The sequence below is a fragment of the Zonotrichia albicollis genome, chromosome 1 (genome assembly GCF_047830755.1).
Source record: "Zonotrichia albicollis isolate bZonAlb1 chromosome 1, bZonAlb1.hap1, whole genome shotgun sequence".
NCBI lineage: Eukaryota > Metazoa > Chordata > Aves > Passeriformes > Passerellidae > Zonotrichia > Zonotrichia albicollis.
The window spans coordinates 132,479,479-132,497,232 of NC_133819.1; the positions used below are offsets into that span (position 1 = coordinate 132,479,479).

Below are 17,754 nucleotides of genomic sequence, written 5' to 3' on the forward strand. Positions count from 1 at the left end.
ACTGTGTGAAAGATAACAGCGTAGTGCTCTCAAGAGATGTTAACATTACATTAAATGTTCACATAAGAAAATGTGTTCCAGCACAATGCTCTCTGGCAGCACAAATTCCAGTGGCATACTAGTGAAAATTCAAGACTTCTAGAGAGAGAATTCTTAATGTAAAGTGAAGCACTTGCAGTCCTGCTTTCCCATAGCGATCTTGCTCTGCACAAGATGTTCTGCCTCAAAATGAAACAGATAAAAAGTTATTTTCTAATGTGACACATATGACTTCTGACTAAGTTTGACCATAGTTTAGCATTCACATGATGTGATTGCAGAAATCCAAAACATATGGCAATCTTTGGGTATGTAAAACCTGCCTCTCTCAGTCATGTGTGAGGCTTTGGAACCCTTCAATTATGCATCTCTATAAAATATTTTTTGTATTCAAGGCAGTACAAGTTAAAGTGTTTTAATAATTACAAAAACAGTCACTAAATTTTCTATTCTGCATGCCTGCTTAGGGCTCACAGAAAAAGACATGCTCCTAAAACATCATGAAGGATTTCCATGGTTAACAGCAGGCTGCTGCATGAGTTGGATGACTTTGAACTGCATGTCTGTAGTATATGAATATAAAATAGAACAGTATTGATTTGCCAGCTCAATTCTATCAAGTGCTGGTCCCACTCCAGAAAAGCACTTAAGTACTTCTTACTACTAGTACTGCTGTTCAGAAGTGTTCAATACACAGGTGAAGTCCAAGTATCATTATTTTTGTTTATTAAAAAGATAGGTTTGTCTTTTTTTTTTAATTAAATAAACACATTTGTTAAGAGCAGACTGCTGTTTGCACCTCCATCCTTGGAAAATGCAGAAAAGAATTCCAACAAAAATGAAGAAAATATTGAAAATATCTGCTTATGAAGATTTTAAAGTGTTTTTAAATAAGCAGCCAGGCATGAAGATGACAGACCATCATGCCTCAAGGTGGACCTCAACTGTTAAATACAATTGTGTGAGTCTCATACTTAATGCAACACCAATATTAACCCCACTCTACACAGGCCACAGACTTGACTTACAGCAGAAACACCAGAGAGCCAGAATAATTCTGGAGCAAGAACAATTCTCAAGTATCATCACAGCCCTCCCCTGATTTAACAGCTGCCTTTGCCCCTGCTGGAGGTGAGGCCGAGGGGCAGGGCAGGGTTAGGCTGAGCTGGCATTGCTGCTGCTGGGTGCTGGCCACTGCTCTGCAAGAGCCACCATGCAGTCTCAGATTTGGTTTTTCTGGGCTACTCAGACCATGCAGGCAAGAGTTCAGGGAGAAGGAGTTTAACCTGAAAAAGTTTCAAAGCAATTGAAAGACTCCAACTTTGCAGCCAGGCTAAAAGGCAGTGTAACTAAGGCACAAAACTGGAACAACATACTTCAAAAGTCAAATGAAACATGATGCTGGCACAGCAGGGTTACTTGTAACATGACTTGAAACAGGCACCTGAGGCAGCTGCCCTGTCCTAAACTGCCCCTGACAAAACTCAGTTGGGTCAAGACTACAGGCTTTTTTATCACTGAATTTATAGACTTTATTCCCCCTCACACTATCACTGATGGAATTACATTCTTCCATGATTCAGAAGCCATATGGTGGTGGTTATGAAAAGGATACTGTTTAACACTGCAGCAACCTAAAGCAGTAGAGTCTTTGAAGAACACATAGACCTGACAAAGTCTCAAACTTTGGGAGAAAATCACCCTGGTAACTGCAGAATTTGATTGATAGAAATACAATTCTTGAGATGCATTTTATGTATACTGCAGGAAAAAACCCAAACCACTTATGGAAAGACAGGTAGCAGTGATGAAGAATTTTACTGTAGTCTGTTTTCTGTTCATAATTTTACTGCATTCAAACAATAAAGTGTCTTTATTGAGCTTTGTGGCTTTTGGTGGTGGCATTGGCTTTTTTACTTTTTGTTTTTTTGTTTTAAAGTACAGTACAAGGATCATCTGATCCAATCTTTGTAGGCAAAAGCACAGTTGAGACAAGATGGCCCAGCAATCTATTCATCTGGATCTCAAAAGTCTTCAATGTTGGGGAAATCCGCAACTCCCCTGGGGAGATTATTCCAAAGGCTGATTGTTCTCTTTGTGAAAAAATTTCCCCATGTGTCCAGTTGGAACCTCCTCAGGAATAACTTGTACCCGTTATCCCTGGACTTTCCCATGTGGCTTCTTGTATAAAGGGAGTCTACTTTTTCTTTAAATAGTGGAACATGGTGATAAGGTTCTCCCCTAAGCCTTCTTTTCTCAAGGCTGAACAAACCCAGTTCTCTCAGCCTTTTCCCCTGTCACAGGCTTCCCAGTTTGTGGCTCTTCTCTGGACCCTCTCCAGCCTGTCCACATCTTTTCTGCACAGCAGGGACCAAAACTGAGCACAGTGTTCCAGTGTGGCCTGATGAGCTCTGAGCAGAGTGGGACAATGACTTCTGGATCTCTGCTGGTGATGCCCTTGTGGATGCAGCCCAGCACCCCGTTGGCTCTCTGTGCCAGCTCAGCACTGTTTGCTCATGCTGATCTGATTGTCCACCTGGATCCCCAGATCCCTTTCCACAGAGATGCTCCCCAGCTGGGTGGATGCCAGCCCTATGGTGCTGCACACCTGGGTTATGTTTTCCCAGGTGCAAGATATGATGATTGCCCTTGCTAGACTTCATCAGATTCTTGTTAGCCACTCTCCAGCCTATCCAAATCTTCCTGCAGGGTGGCTCTCTCCTCCAAAGTGTCCACTTTCCCACTCAGTTTGGTGTTGCTGGGAAACTTAATCATGGTGCACTTGATCCCATCTTCCCAATCACTTTCTGAGGATATTAAGCAGAGCTGGGCCCAACACCAATCCCAGGGGACCCCACTTGTGCCTCGCTGCCCATTTGAGGAGGAGCCATTGACCAGCACCCACTGGGTGCTACCTCAGCCAGTTCCCACATGGAGCATCCATCCACACCACAGCCCATCTGCTTTTCAGAGGGAGGCTGTGGGAAACCATTCTGAAGCCTTGGAGAAATCCAGGAGGCAATGTCCACCCAGCCCACACCAACCAAGCAACTTGCTTTGTCACAGAGGGTGACCAGGTTTGTCAAGCTCAATTTGTCCTTTGTCCATCTATGTCAGTGATCCTGTTTCTCAACTGACTTATGATAGCTACCAGAAGGTTTTGTTCCATAATTTTCCCAGGGACTGAAGCAAGACTGATGGGCCTAAAATTCCATGGATTCTCCTTAAAGGCTTTCTTGTGGATGGGGGTACATTAGCCTTTTTCAGTCTTCTGCCATACCCCCAAGTCCACATCATCCCAAGATGATGGAGAGCAGCCTTGCAATGTCAGCTCCTGTAATAGCTCAGCCTCACTGCTGGCTCTGTGTTTGTGCAGCCTGGATTTTTGCTCCCAAGGCCAGGGGCCCAGCAGTACTGGTGCAGACAGAGGTGAAGGAACTGCTGAGAGCCTCAGCCTTTTCAGCATTACCAGTGACTAATGCTCCTGTCCTGTTTATCAGCGGGACAGTAGTTGCCTTCTGTTTCTGCTTGATGTTTTTATACCCAAAGAACCCATTCTTGTATTTTTTTTGACATCTTGGCCAAATTCAATTGGAGCTGAGCATTTTCTTTTCTAACTCCATCTTTGCACACCTTGGCAATATCCACATAGTTCTCAATAGGTATGGATCCATATTTCCATCTCTGGTATGCTTTGCTTTTGAGTAGACTCAGACCTTGCAGTAAGTCAAGGGGGTTCTTGCTCCTCCTACATCCCTTATCTTTAAAGGGGATGAACTGTTTTTGTGCTTTCAGAAAAAAAGAGCATTCTTAAGAAAGTCCCAGCAATCATTAGCTTCTTTACTCTCCAGGGAAGCTTTTCCTGGATTCTGTCCCTTTTTGAAAAAAATTAACACCGCAGTGATTTCCGACATGGCTGCAGGTATTTTCCACATTCACTGGCTGCCTCTGTGAACAGGTAAAAATGCGAGGTTATTGATCTTCTACAGTGCCTTTGAAGATTTCTGAGAGCAGAAGCAAAGCTTGCACCTGTCCTTACACATGCCCAACCCCTCAGCAGCAGAGGGATAGCAGTTGATACAGCTCCTACTCTTCTGGCTAACTGGCCACAGCTCAGGAAGGCGCTGCTCTCCCAGGTCCCAAGCCTCTTCAAAAGACACATTAAAGCCCAGCTGTCTGAGAGCACGTCCAAGTTACAGAATCACATGAGAGAGGAATTCTCTCCCATCTGGAGCTTTGTTTGCAGACATAGCTCCAGGCATGACTTTATTTGTTAGCTACATAGGTAAGGCTGGCCAAGGAAATATGAAAAACTGTGGCAGCCCTTGTCAGAACAGCCTCTGAAAAAACCCACCTCAGTAACATATTTGATTTATACTTCACCAGGTATTTGAAATAAGGAATCACTTGAAGTCAGAGTCTATTGAACAGCTAAGTGGAAATACTGTTAGTACAGGACTTGCTATCTGTGAAGAAACAGGGAACCACCTCACACCTAGTCACTTTTGAGCCCATTGTGGCAATCTGGTTCTGAGTGATCCATGGCTTACCCTATGCCATGGACTGAATTAAAAATACTAAGCCAAGTTAGGGGATCACTTAATGCTACAAATAAGACAGCAAATGTGTTTTATAGTTGCAGATGTTCCTAAGCATGTTTTTTTAAAGAGTATTGTATGAATTCCTGAAACCATGAGTTTCATGTTAAGAGTTTTAAATGCACTTTTCAGAATACACTTCTATTAAAGACATCAGTTTCAGTTAAAAAAACCAATTTTCAGTGAACCAGAAACCTTCAGCTTGGTACAAATAGCCAGAAATTAAAAGAGCAGAAGTTCAAGAGTTTCCTCAATGAAGGACCCACTATGGAAATCAGACAATTTTTGTAATGCAATTAAGTTTCAACAGGACAACCCATGAATCATTAATAACATGATACAGAACACAATCAACAATAATTTCCACCCCCCACCCATGAAGAAACAGAAGTCATCCCACCTTGCTCCCAACATCCATCCTAACTAACAGAGTTCTGTTAGTCCTGCAGTGAGCAAAATCCATTCTGTTGCCACATTACTTTCAAGTTAAGACTTATCAGTCACACAGCCCTTCCTGCTCCTTCTTCCCCAAATTCATTTGGCTGATACTCCTTGTTCTTTAATGAAGTAATTCACTCAGAATTTTAACAGTAAAATATTTTTAGAAGAGTATTTTAAGAAGTAATTAAAATTATCAGGCTTTCTCCTGCTGTCTCCTTCCAGTTACAGCAGAACAATGAAAACATCTTTTAGTACTGGCCTGAAAAATCAGAACTGCTCATTTTTACTCAGTGGTCATCAGGAGGAGACTCACAGGTACAAGTGTCTGTGAGGGGCCTGCAATTTTTAACAACTGAAATCTTGACTGGGAACCCAGTTGAGTTAAAGGCACCGCAAGTAACAGATGAAAGTCTGCTTAAACCATGTACTCTGATGCCTGCACTTTTCAAAAGCCTTATTCACAGGAAAATCCCATGGCCAGGAACTATTAATAGGGTAGTTTCAAATGAGATACAATTCAGTTACAACACAACAGTACTAGCAATATTTCTATAAATTTTTGAAATGCTTTTAATATGTACATTCTTTCTTAGTAAATATTAAAGTAGTGCTCTTCACTTGCACTTTTTTCTTTAGACTTCTAAAAGGGTATCAGAAATACAGTTTTCACCCCCCTCCAAACCAATGCACAGTTACCTTCGTAACAAGCACATATGAATTCTGTACACCTTCCCCTCCCCACAAAGGAAATAAAAATATGCCATGGCTATCCAATTACACATCATCACAAGTTTAAATTACACATACAAATAATTCCAGAGTATTTAGAAAAAAACAACATATTGGATTTATGAAATCATTCCATGCATTCAACAACAACAGAAAAAAAACCAAAGGAAAAAAAAATTAAGTTTCTTTAAAATGGTGGCTTTTTGCTCTATCCAAGTACCAAAGTCTGGATTCAGTGTATCATTAAGACTAACCACTGCTTGAATCATAGAAACATGACAGTACATAGATAACCAAGTTTCTATTTATAGACAATATGATATAGAGTTACTACCTCTCCAATGAATGTCAAATAAAGCAAGTTTCGCTTTCTAAGACATTGAAACTGCATAATAAGAAAACAGTAAGAGGTGCTGCTAAATAGGTCACAACATTTTGAAAGGAAGGCTATGCATTTATATGACCCTGCTTAGCAGCAACAGCTAGTTAGCAGGGTTCCTATGTTTTAGCTAGTTTGTTTCTTTTTCCAGGATGACAAGCTCTTTGACTAATCCAGAAATATCACAGATTTTATTTTCAAGAGAAAAAAAAAGAGTTTTTGCAATGAAATTCCTTGGGGGCAGTCTCTTTCATTACATAAAAGCTTTGTATTTTCTATAAGAGTCTCGTAGCATAACATACAGATTGGAAACAGATTTCAGACATACATTAAAAACCCAAATTCAAAGGGTATTTTTAACCTTTACTATGAAGTCAAGTAAAATTATATTATTATTTACATGCAAAGGACTCTGCATGATTCCATAATATCCTATTTTTCATGTTTACCTTAAGACACTCCTTGAAAAGCTGTACTTCAGTTCTAAATTTATTTCACATGAATAATGACAAATATCACTCATAAACATTATTCCCTCCCAGTAAATAAATCAATACCATCAATTTGCTCAATTTATTTTAACAGCTCAATTTAGAGTGTCATGTTCCTGACATACAGGAGTTAATACCTGTGCAAGTTAGTATCCATTTATTAGGAAAGCTCTCCATTAGCAGGTGCATTTTCAGTACAAGTAAACCCAGCTTGCTGCATTATCTGCTCTTGCCTTGCAATACTGTCAAACTGCAGTTGAGTACAGTAAGAGCACAAGATTGTTGATCAGTACCACATGTTACAGCTGTTAACAATTCTATTTGTGCCACAAAACCAGAAGTCAATCATTTGAAAAGAATCCTGACTCTTCAACTGAACTTACCAGGTGATGTTAAATACCATCCTTAGCAAACCAAATTTTGTAAAGGCTATTTACAGTGTACATGGCTGAGCATGTACCTTACAGACACAAACACATCTCCACTTCAATACCACCTCATTACAGTGCCTGAAAATGACAACACATCTTCAATGCCATTTTAATTAACAGTTTCAAGCGGGAAATGGTCTTTATTTTACAACTGCTTTACTTGCATAATTTTTTTTTATATAAAAACACTAACTCCTGTCCAGAAGTCTAGACACATTCTACATACTACAGGTTAAGGCAGTAAAAAAATGTGTTCCTGATAACTGTTTTTGACAATGTCAATTAAAGCTGTCTGAAGCTACTCCAGTTCTCCAACAGATCTTTGAAATCCAAATCATTTGTGAGTGAAAAATTCACTTTGATTTCTTCAGAGTTTTAGTAATATAGACAACAGAATTGGGTGTGGTAAGTCAACAAGTGTTAGGAGAAGGAAAAGTTTGATTTCAGTTCATTTCATGAGTTTAGAAGTTGAGAGAATAGATTTTAGATGGGATCCTGAATCAACCAAGAACTGTAGGGAATGAAAAAGATAACCAATTTTATGCACATTACTGCATTCTTAAAAATATACTGTTATCTTCAATAATTCAAGTAAGGTAATAGACATTATAAAAAATAACTTCATGAACCATACTCAAGTTTCAAATCACATTCTCAAACTTTTAACCCAAAGCAGTTTTATTGTGTTAACTTCATATAATAAACCATGAAGGTCTGACTGTATGAATGGTTAATGATTTGCACTTGAGATTCCTGTGATAGCTAGCAGACTTGCTAACCAACTTACTGTAAAGATATGGCAGATTATGTATTGAATCAAAGCACTTTGATTTAGGCATAAAACAAATTCAAATGGTTGACATTCTGTGCTTCTAATGCATCACTCATAAGCGAGGCAAGAAACACCCATTATTGTAGACGATTATTTTTACAGAAAACCCTTCCTTGAAATTAATCTTTTATCCGCAGCTGTAGATGAGAGTATAATCTGTTGTAAACAGGGCACTGTGTTGTAAAACCAGTTTTTTTTAAATTAAGATCTCTCTCCAAAAGTTGGAAAAACAAACTCTTCAGAATGTCTTTCAAATGTAGCATGTTCTGTTTGCTATATCATAGTTACTTTCATTTGATTCCTTTTTAAAGATGTTTGTGTTCACAGCAGTTCTGTTTTTAAAAATTGTTTGAAATTTATATAAAATTCTGTACATGTTCACAAATTATTGCATAAACAGCATAATCTTCATGGTAATATTCAGCAACAAATGTCCATCTTAGAAGTTCACGTTTCCCTTCTTGCTTTTTTCTTCTTTTTAACTTGTTTGGGAGATTCCCAGCTTTCTTCAGACTTTGCTAAAAAAAAAACAAAACAAAACAATTATAGTGTTAGGACTAAGACCATTTACACAGAATTGGCTTTTAAAATCCTGGATAATACACACTGTACTATTAGGAAGTGATCCAGAATAATCAACCAGAAGTTTTATTCTGATTAAAAAGTAGGATGAAATTGGCATGCATCTAACACAACACATGCCAATTTCATCCTACTTTTTAATCCCACAAATACTTAGGAGTGATAAATGTGAAAGGCCATTCATTTTGCAAATATATTACTTACAGTAGAGTCACTGTTATTTTCTGGCCTAGAAATAACATACATGTACACAATTGACATTAAATGCTCACTCTTACCAGATTACACTGTGCTTAACCACTATATCTGAGTAGTTTTTAAAAGTACTGAACTATGTAAAGATGTGGTTACATGGAATCCATAATCCAATAAAGAAGCACTACGTTCTTAATAAAAAAAGACTGCCTTAAAACATGCTGGCTGCCAAAAGTAGTAAAAAACATTAAGTATTGTACATGCTGAACCTAAGAGATGTTCTTTCAATTGCTGAGACATGAATCAATCACAAAAGATTTCATATTTTAGAACCAGAAAAGTTCTAAGTTGATACATTGACTTGAAATATTCCATTGTTTCATGTGTTCAAAGCCAAGAAGCCAATTAATGCAGCAGAATGAGATTTTGTAACTATAAAGTCATCACGCTTCTTCTGAAGTCATTAAAACCTCATTTTGTACTTCAACACTTAGCCAGCAACTTATTATAGATTGTCAGTATTTATTAATTTTCTTAAAGAATCTGAATCAAAACATCTTTTTTTTTTTCCCAAGCAATACCTTTCACATCCTCACTTCCCTTCTAAATTTCCTGTTTTACTGTGTGAGTAACTTCAAACACTTTTGAGTACGAACACTTCTGTCAAGTACAACAGAGGGTACATTTGACATTCCTGGGCACAGCATATTTTCAAAAACAAATATACCTGCAGCAATTTAGCCAGATCTATGCGCTGATAGACTACAAAAAAAACCAACTCCACCCAATACTTTTCTACTCCCAAATAACCAACTGCTTCCCTCTATGATTACATGGAAGCATATGGAAAAAGATGCTAATGAGCTAAATTGAGAAATCAAAAGACCTCAGTAGGCTGAAAATGGAATTATTTGTATTTTTTCCCACATTTCTGGTAGCTAAATATTCTGTCAACTGCAATGGTAGTAACCATCTGTTCTTCACTGAAGAGTTGCAAGCAGCCCTTTGAAACAATGTTGGCAGAACTCCTTAGTCACAGCACGGAGCTCCAGACCCAATGGTGATGAGTCCAAATCCAAACCCAAATGTCTATTAAGGACAGGACAAGCCCAACAGACATTTTCAGTCATCCAAGCATATGAAGCCAATTTTTCATCACAATGAAAAAAATATCAAGGTGCTGTTAACTTTAAGGAAGTAAAAAATATGGCAAGATGTATAAATAAGACACAGTGATCTGATATGGCACTTAAAACTCAAACCCCAGAGCAAAACATTCTGACTACACTCTAGGGGAAAAAGCACATTCTAACTTCTGACAAATAAACTGCACTGAGAGATACTTACTCTGTGGAGGAGGCACACTGTTTTGCTTAATATTGGGACTAGAAACATCTGTCTCTTGCAGCATCTGTGGCACTTGGGAAGCGATCTTGTCAGAATTGCCCTCTGATACAATTACAGATGGCTCAGTAGAAACAGCAAGCGAAGGAGCCTCCTCAGACTATTTGAGAAACATAAATAAAAGTTTCCAAAAGTTTAAGTAATGCAAAAGCAAACACTCTTAAATGGTGTTATTCTGGCAGTATACTTAGCAGCTGCTGAGAAGATGGCATTGAAAAATTAAGCCAATATTAAAATCCTGACAAATTTTCAATTGAGGCTGTAATACTATGACTGCCATCTAGTGCCAACATTTTTAATTGCATACAAACAAAGATCAACAACACTAATTCTTAAAAGACAGCACATATAAAGAAAGGGAGACCAATCTATAAATCACCAAGACCCTAAAAGAATTCTAGAATATTCAACAGAGATGTGAAACAGTGACAGATATGCATTTGGTTGCAAGGTAAACAGGCAAGTAAAACAGGACCAAAGATAACTCAAATCCAAAACAAATCACACCTCCAGTCATTCCTATAAACTGCTCAAAACTCTCTGTATATGCTTACAGAATAACAAATATTGGCAAAAGCAGTCAGCAAGTATTTCAGTGGAACTTACTGCAGAAATAACTGCCAAGTAAAAGGTACTTGTGGTATTTTTCAATTATCTAGTTGATTTTGAAGGTTTCCACTATGGAGACAAAATGTAACTGTACCCTAGTGCGTAGTAATTATTGCAATTAAAATTATAGCAAAACAGAAAAAAAAAACATTTTGACATTCCAACTGGAAAGTCAAAATATAAAAAAATATAAGATCTCACACCAAGTTACCAATGACAGAAAGCTTCAATAAAGAATGTATTAGAACATAGCATCTCACCAAGCAACAAACCCCAAACATTAAGGTGTTATTAAGAAACCATAGCTGTAGTTGTATCACAACAGCTGAGACCTGGAACTATGAAAACAAAATACTGAAGTTTACATCCCTGGATGCAGATGTACAGATCCTACACCATGGTCACTGTTTTTACTGCTTCCATCACTATAATGTAACCATCTCAAAAATTCAGTCAGAACATTCAAGAGCAATAAAATATTAATTTATTTTTAATCGTATCATACTAAGCAAGAAATTAAACAGCTTTAGTTGAAAAAAACCCAATACATTAATTTAAAGGATAGCAGTTCTCTGACCTAGCATGAATAGTTTGCTGTGCTCTTACAGATCAACTGAAACAAGTTTTTTAATATCTATAATTGCAGCATTTCTCTCAATCTACTGAAAAATTAGTAATCTCAAATCTTTTTATAGATTGACCATGCTGATAAAATGAACTCCCAGGAATTTCAAGCTTAGCCAATTCTAATGTTGTCTAATAGTTAGCAACCATCAGTTACATAAATAAATGAACTTAACAAACTGTGATTTCTAAAACAAAAGGAGGACATAAAGCTTCTAGTGCAAGGTAAACAATTCAGGTTTGGCATGACAGTTTTGTTAGGACAGTCACACTTGATCAGCAGGTAAATCAACTCAATTAGGATTTTAATAGCTCAGCTGCCTCAGGTTGACTAAGAAACATGTTGCAGCTTGAGTGTTACAGCATGAAGTATCACTGCAAATGTAATGATACAAATACATAGAGCACTATCTGGAAATTTTTCCAAATAGTTCTGTCCATGTTTTGAATACAGGAAATTGAGTAGTGATGAAGACATTAAAAAATGGATACTACTCTTTGCAAGACATGCTCTCTGCTAATTCAGAAAGGAAGCCTTAAACAACAAATAAAGCCTATTAGATAATATAGTTAAGTGCATAATTCTATGATTCAATAATGAAGTAGTAACCTGTCAAACTGTTACTTCTCTTTCCAAGTATCTCTCTTCATTTAAAGCTTGTGCCTGCTGATAAAATGCAAAAGGTTTCAATGCAGCCCTATGTACAGCATGGGGGAAATACCATCACCAGATACTGTGATGTGAAACACAAGGTTTAACATTCAGCTGTTTCTGATGTTTATGTGGATACACTGAATAACAACTGGTTTGTACCCTATATTTCATTCTCATGTTTTGGAGCATTGCTTAAGGCTAAACTACCTTACCTTGGAAACTTAAGTCATCTGTTCCACACATCACTCACAGTTTCTACAACTTTTTACAACAGCCAAGCCAAACAGTATTGGAAGGCATCTTCGCATGTGTGAAATTACAACGAAGCCAAATCTGATAGCCAATCTCCTTTACAAGGAGACTTGATATAGACTGACAGATCATCTGCACTGTCAAAACAATTCACAAGTTTTCCTTTATCAACTCTAGTTTCAGAGAACATTAGTAATAATTTTGTTTGCCCTTTGCCCCCACACTAATTTTAATACAGAACATGTCTTGTTTCACAGTTACCGCTTACACAGCTATGCACAGACACATACATCAACAGATTGAATTTAAGGTTCAAGAGTAACAGCAGCTCTCAAGCCTCTCAAAAAGGGTGTAGTGTAGGTCTACATGAGATGCTGATGCCATCAAATCACCTAGGAAGCTGGGTGTGATTTTAAACAGTAAAGCACTTAGCAAAATCTACTGAAACTGCGCTTGTATTTTGGCAGTACTGACAGCTTGTGAGAAAAAAAAAATAACTGCAGATATTTTCCAAATCAATTTAGATTTCTGAACAACAGAATCTACATCTTCCAGGATGCACTATTATGCCACCTTGATGTCACAATCTAAGTTTTCTGTCTACACATTTTCAATTAAGCCTCTAAAATAAAACAAAACCTCACACTTCCAGGAGTTTGCATACACAGGCAGATGTCTTTTCAAATACAGCTTCAAAAGAAACCATCCCCAACACCAAAGAATACACCAGTCAGGATAGAATAGGCAGCTGTTGCCAACCTCAACTAAAGGCTGAACTGATCTAAACTAAGCAGTTGTACTAAATAACTGTAGTAAAGCTCTACTTGGATAAGCCTTAAGTATGTCTGAATGTGCTTTTTATTTGGTGACTTGCAGTCCCTTGTAAAAGTTTTCATTCTGATGTTTTCATTTGACTCTTAAGAACTCATTTTTATGAAACTAATGCTTAGCAATTAAAAATTAAATCTCAGTATTCTGATATATACTCTCTGGTACCAAACTGCTGTGTCACTAGTGTCGTTCACTCTTTATAGAAATTAAAAACAAAAATCAAAGCCACTAGAAAAATTAAATATTTTACACCTTCCTAGAATGAGATGCTTTATTGGGTAGCAGTACCTAAGAAAGCTGCTGTTTGGAGAAAGAGGAAAGAGAATTTGTATTGTCTAGAATATGTTTTAACTGTGAGCTGAAGCAAACAGTTTGTGAATTGGTTCAAATGAAACCTTTTCTTACTCAGCCATTAAGCTCAGTAGAGCTTTCAAAAAATCAATTTTAGATTGCATTTAAATCAGAATATATAAGTTAGTAACACTTCATTCAGTTGCAACATAACAGTAGAATATGCCACTAGTCTGGTGCTCAGATCTCTTAGTTCATAGGTTTCTACATTTCCAAGTTTTTAACCATTGCTTGAATATTCAAACAAGAAAGTAACTTGCCAGTAAAGAAAGTCACTACTGATTGGGAAGATACTGCTTTACAGAGTAGACATACTTTTTAAAACTCATAGCTGACCTCTCCCTAAAATTCAACTGTGACCTTATCTACACAAATGAATTTGTCAAATGACTTGAGCACTTCCAAATCAAATTGTAACATAAATCAAATTTTGCATCCCTACCTTAGCTGGTTCACTAGTACTTATGGTCTTCAAAGAAAAAGCTCTTTCCTGCTGTGCTTGAACTTTTGAGGTATCCGCCTGAAATTGCTCTCCAGCTTCTCTATCCAGTTCTTCAGCATCCTACAAAAAGGGGAGTGGGAGGGGAAAAAAGAAGAGCCTGTGTTTGCAGTCAAGTTCTGACTCTTCTCCCCTGTCAATGAGTTTTGTTGCCATAACCAGCTTCTATAACTCAGAAAATCCATCAAAAAGAATAATTGAAGTAATGGGCTCACACTAGCCTATGCTAACACTCAAAATGTATAGAATAACATAATAAAGAAATACCCATAGAATCCAATAAAGCCCAGAAAGCAGAATGCTTCATGCATACTAACAAAAATCCCAATCTCAGAATGAACCGCACTTCACACTCCTGTTAAATTATAAGAATGTGAAATTAACATGAATTTACTCTACACACTTAGCAAAAGTATTACAATGACACTTGACTGCTCTTGGTTCTGTGCTTTGTTACAAGTTTTAATTGCAAGCTGTATAGCTTTCTATCCTTACTATGCTTTAATATTTTTGCAACCCAGTTTAGTTTACCATTACGCTTGTAAAGTAACCCTCGGTACAGAAGTTGGAAATATATCCAAAGTACCCAAGAGCCTCAACCTTTACTCCTTAAACAATCTAAAGTGGAAAGTTTTCATTTTTAATGTGAAATTAGAGTAGTTACACTCGTTAGTGGCACTAGAAGAATCCTGTGGTTGTGAAGAGGTCTCTGAGTTTACTGCAAACACTGTTCCTTCACTTATTTCCTTATGAAAATGCAGGCACAGCCTAAGTCTGACTCCTGACAGTAAGGAACACATTGGCTTACTCCAAGCTCTTCAGCTGGCTTCTACTGCCTTAACAAACAATGAAGTCAAGAAATGAGTGTGAACACTAAAGTTTAATCAATGAGAGAGATGAAGATGTTTAAATGAACATGTTCCATTTTTAGAGGATAAGTACACAAATTTTAAATGAGTTTGAAGTAGGGTTGACAAGTTAAATTACTAAACTGTTATAACTTCTGTGAGCAGTTCAATCTGCTCCTATCAAGCAAAACTCCCAATTCTACATAAAAATTTAATACAGATAAGTTATCTGTAAAATGATGACTTCATAGACCGATGGACTGAAAGAAAAAGTAACAAAATTGGACTGGTAGGAGAACAAAGAGTTGAGTAACAAATCTGATTATGTTAATATAGAAAGTAGGACTCGACATATATAATTTAAAAGACAGCTCACAAGCAATGGGAAGAAATTGAGAATGCCCTCACTGATTTAAAGTTTCATGTAGGACACTCACAAACACCTGTTAACCACAACTTATTAATCTTGACTTATACTTAGAGCCATAGCAGAGTCCAGAACAAATTTCAATTAAAAAAAAAGCTGCAGCCCTAGTGCTCCCAGACTGAATTTACCTCAAAAGAAACAAGGGAAATCAACACAAGCTCCACCTCCACACAGACAACTTGAAAATAAAATTTCCTTGTAACAGGAATTTAATGTTTTACAACTTTAATAAACTGACCATGTGATAACCATAAAAGCTAATCCCAAAGCAAGTATGACTGAAGTTTTTGCTTTCCCTGTCTAATTCTGTCTAATCTAGTCAGATTCCACTGAACATTGGTCATTCTGTAACTGTAAAGAATGTAAACTATGAATGGCTGTCACAATAAACACAAGCAGGATGCATTCTGATCATTAGCTATTACAAGCTTTCTCCCTCTAGGAAAGTACTTGCTTCATCTATTCAAACATGATTCAATTGCCATGTGAAGTGCAATCTGCTTTTCCTATCTTTACAAATCTGTTTCAATGCAATTCTTCAAAAGCTATTTAAGAAACACAGGAAACTCCAACCATCCTCAGTCGGAAAATATTCTTTCCCTCACTGAAATCTAACTCACAGAGTAGCTCCACCAACTGAGCTTGAAACATTGGCACTTACCATTTCTCATAAATCAAATTAAAACAGTACTTCAGAAAACCATTCTATTCTCACACAATTGTACTGGAAGACAGCTTAAGAGAAAACTTCCATTTCTTTTATTCTCCTAACTAGCTATATTCACCAAAGCAGCTGTCTTTCAAAGGACATGAGGAAAAGGCTTCCCATGCAGAAGACAATTCTACCTGGAAACATCCCTACAGTACAGAATCCAGATTTGACAGAAAATAAGTAATTCAGGATAAATATTTCCCATGCACTTAGTGCTTTTCATAAATTCAGCAAAACTACAAATTATCCCACATTCAACTTGTGAATACAACAAATTAAGGAAATACTAGTAAAATAAGAATTACTTTAACTCTTGAGAAACAATTGTAGACAATCCAATCCCATAAAGAAATTAATTTCCCAAAAATCATTTTTGTTCAAGATGCTGATAGCCAAAGATAAGGCAATTTTGTGAATTAATTCCTTGCAATTGCCTTTTAAATCATTAAGATTTTACCTGTGCAGGAGAGTTAGCGTCTTCACCCTGCTTCTTCTTTTTCTTCTTCTTTTTCTTGGATTTGCCACTTGTAGAACTCTGAAGAATTGACTCTGCTTTTTCTCTATCATTATCTGAAATCTTCATATGGGAACAGAAGGTATTTAGCATTTAAAATGACAATGAAATATACCTTGTATAGACTAAGCATAAATCAATAGCTATAAGGAATATATATATACAAGTGGAAATGAGCACAGTGTTATCTATTTAGTGCATTCTAGAAAGACCACATTTTTACATGCTATCTGGTAATACAGGTAGAGGAGCTGGGAATGGAAAAGGCAGCAGACCACTAGGAAATAGTGGCATGGAAATGCTGTTTTTCATGCTGAGAATTAAATATTGTCAAGAAATATTTATAAAAACAGATCTAAACCCTCCCACTCTATATTGATAATGCAGTCCTTGTAATTATGGCAAGACAGAAAGGTTTAAGTTGGAGCTAACTGATTTTTCTCTTCTCAATGACATTCAGTGTTTTCCTTCTCTGTGTACAGAGCAAACACAGTCGTGCTACTCTTATCAGTGTAACTGTGATGAGAGATTACCTTTAGCATTACCCTTTTAGTTACTTTAAGAAATGGCAGTGGTAAGGCCAAAGTCCTGGAGCTAAGGAGAAAATACCACCTTTTACCTTCTGAGTATCAGATCTCTCTTCACGCTGAGGAACAGCAGCAACTTTTTCTTCATCTACCCAGTTTCCCCACTCTTCTGCTGGTGCATTCCAATCAGAGCTTGGATCAGCTGAAGAAAGTCCATCTACAAAGATGAAAAGGTTTTTTCAGGAATATTGCCTTACTCTACAGATGCTCATTTCCAATTTAAAAACCCCCTACACATATATCCACTTCTTGATGTCAAGATATAAATAGTAATTCTCTGTCTTTCTGAAAAAGTGGTAAAGACTTTATTGATAAGTGGAGGACTTTTTAAAGTAATGAGTATGACAGTGATTTTACAGAGCCTAATCACAGCAGCAGCTAGCTAGACGCAGTTGCTTCAAGACATTTTTCTAAACTATTTGAAGAGGAACAAATTTAAGAATTGTTATCTTAAGCTGTTCTCTGCATTTTCTTTCTAGCTAGTGAAAAAATCAGGATGAACTGTAACACTGATTAATCTTGCCTTAGTAAGATTCCTTTACAAGTGATAGATCTGAAACTAAATCTTACTGATTCAAGTCATCTAGTAACTTTGCCATTTTTAATAGTCTTTTTTTCCCTAAGACTCTTAAGTCCATACTCTATTTTGTTATTATTCATTTATAATGGAATGATAGGATTAAAGGGTCAGTTGCATAAAAACTAAAAACATCAGAAGGGAAGA

The 17,754-nt window shown here is 37.0% G+C and overlaps 1 protein-coding gene across 2 annotated transcripts in view; it reads right to left on the minus strand.

Moving 5' to 3' along the window:
• Positions 1-5,624: 5,624 nt before the first annotated feature.
• MTDH (metadherin) overlaps positions 5,625-17,754 on the minus strand; it is a 33,402-nt gene continuing 21,272 nt past the window's right edge. The window contains exons 9-13 of one of the 2 annotated variants that reach the window (XM_074554677.1): positions 17,063-17,187; positions 16,387-16,506; positions 13,886-14,005; positions 10,065-10,221; positions 5,625-8,458 (exon numbers count right to left, since the gene is read on the minus strand). In XM_074554677.1, coding sequence (XP_074410778.1) covers positions 8,388-8,458; positions 10,065-10,221; positions 13,886-14,005; positions 16,387-16,506; positions 17,063-17,187 — 593 coding nt within the window. In that variant the 3' untranslated portion in view covers positions 5,625-8,387. The remainder of the gene's footprint in view (positions 8,459-10,064; positions 10,222-13,885; positions 14,006-16,386; positions 16,507-17,062; positions 17,188-17,754) is intronic. The other variant, XM_074554682.1, reaches the window with a different exon arrangement.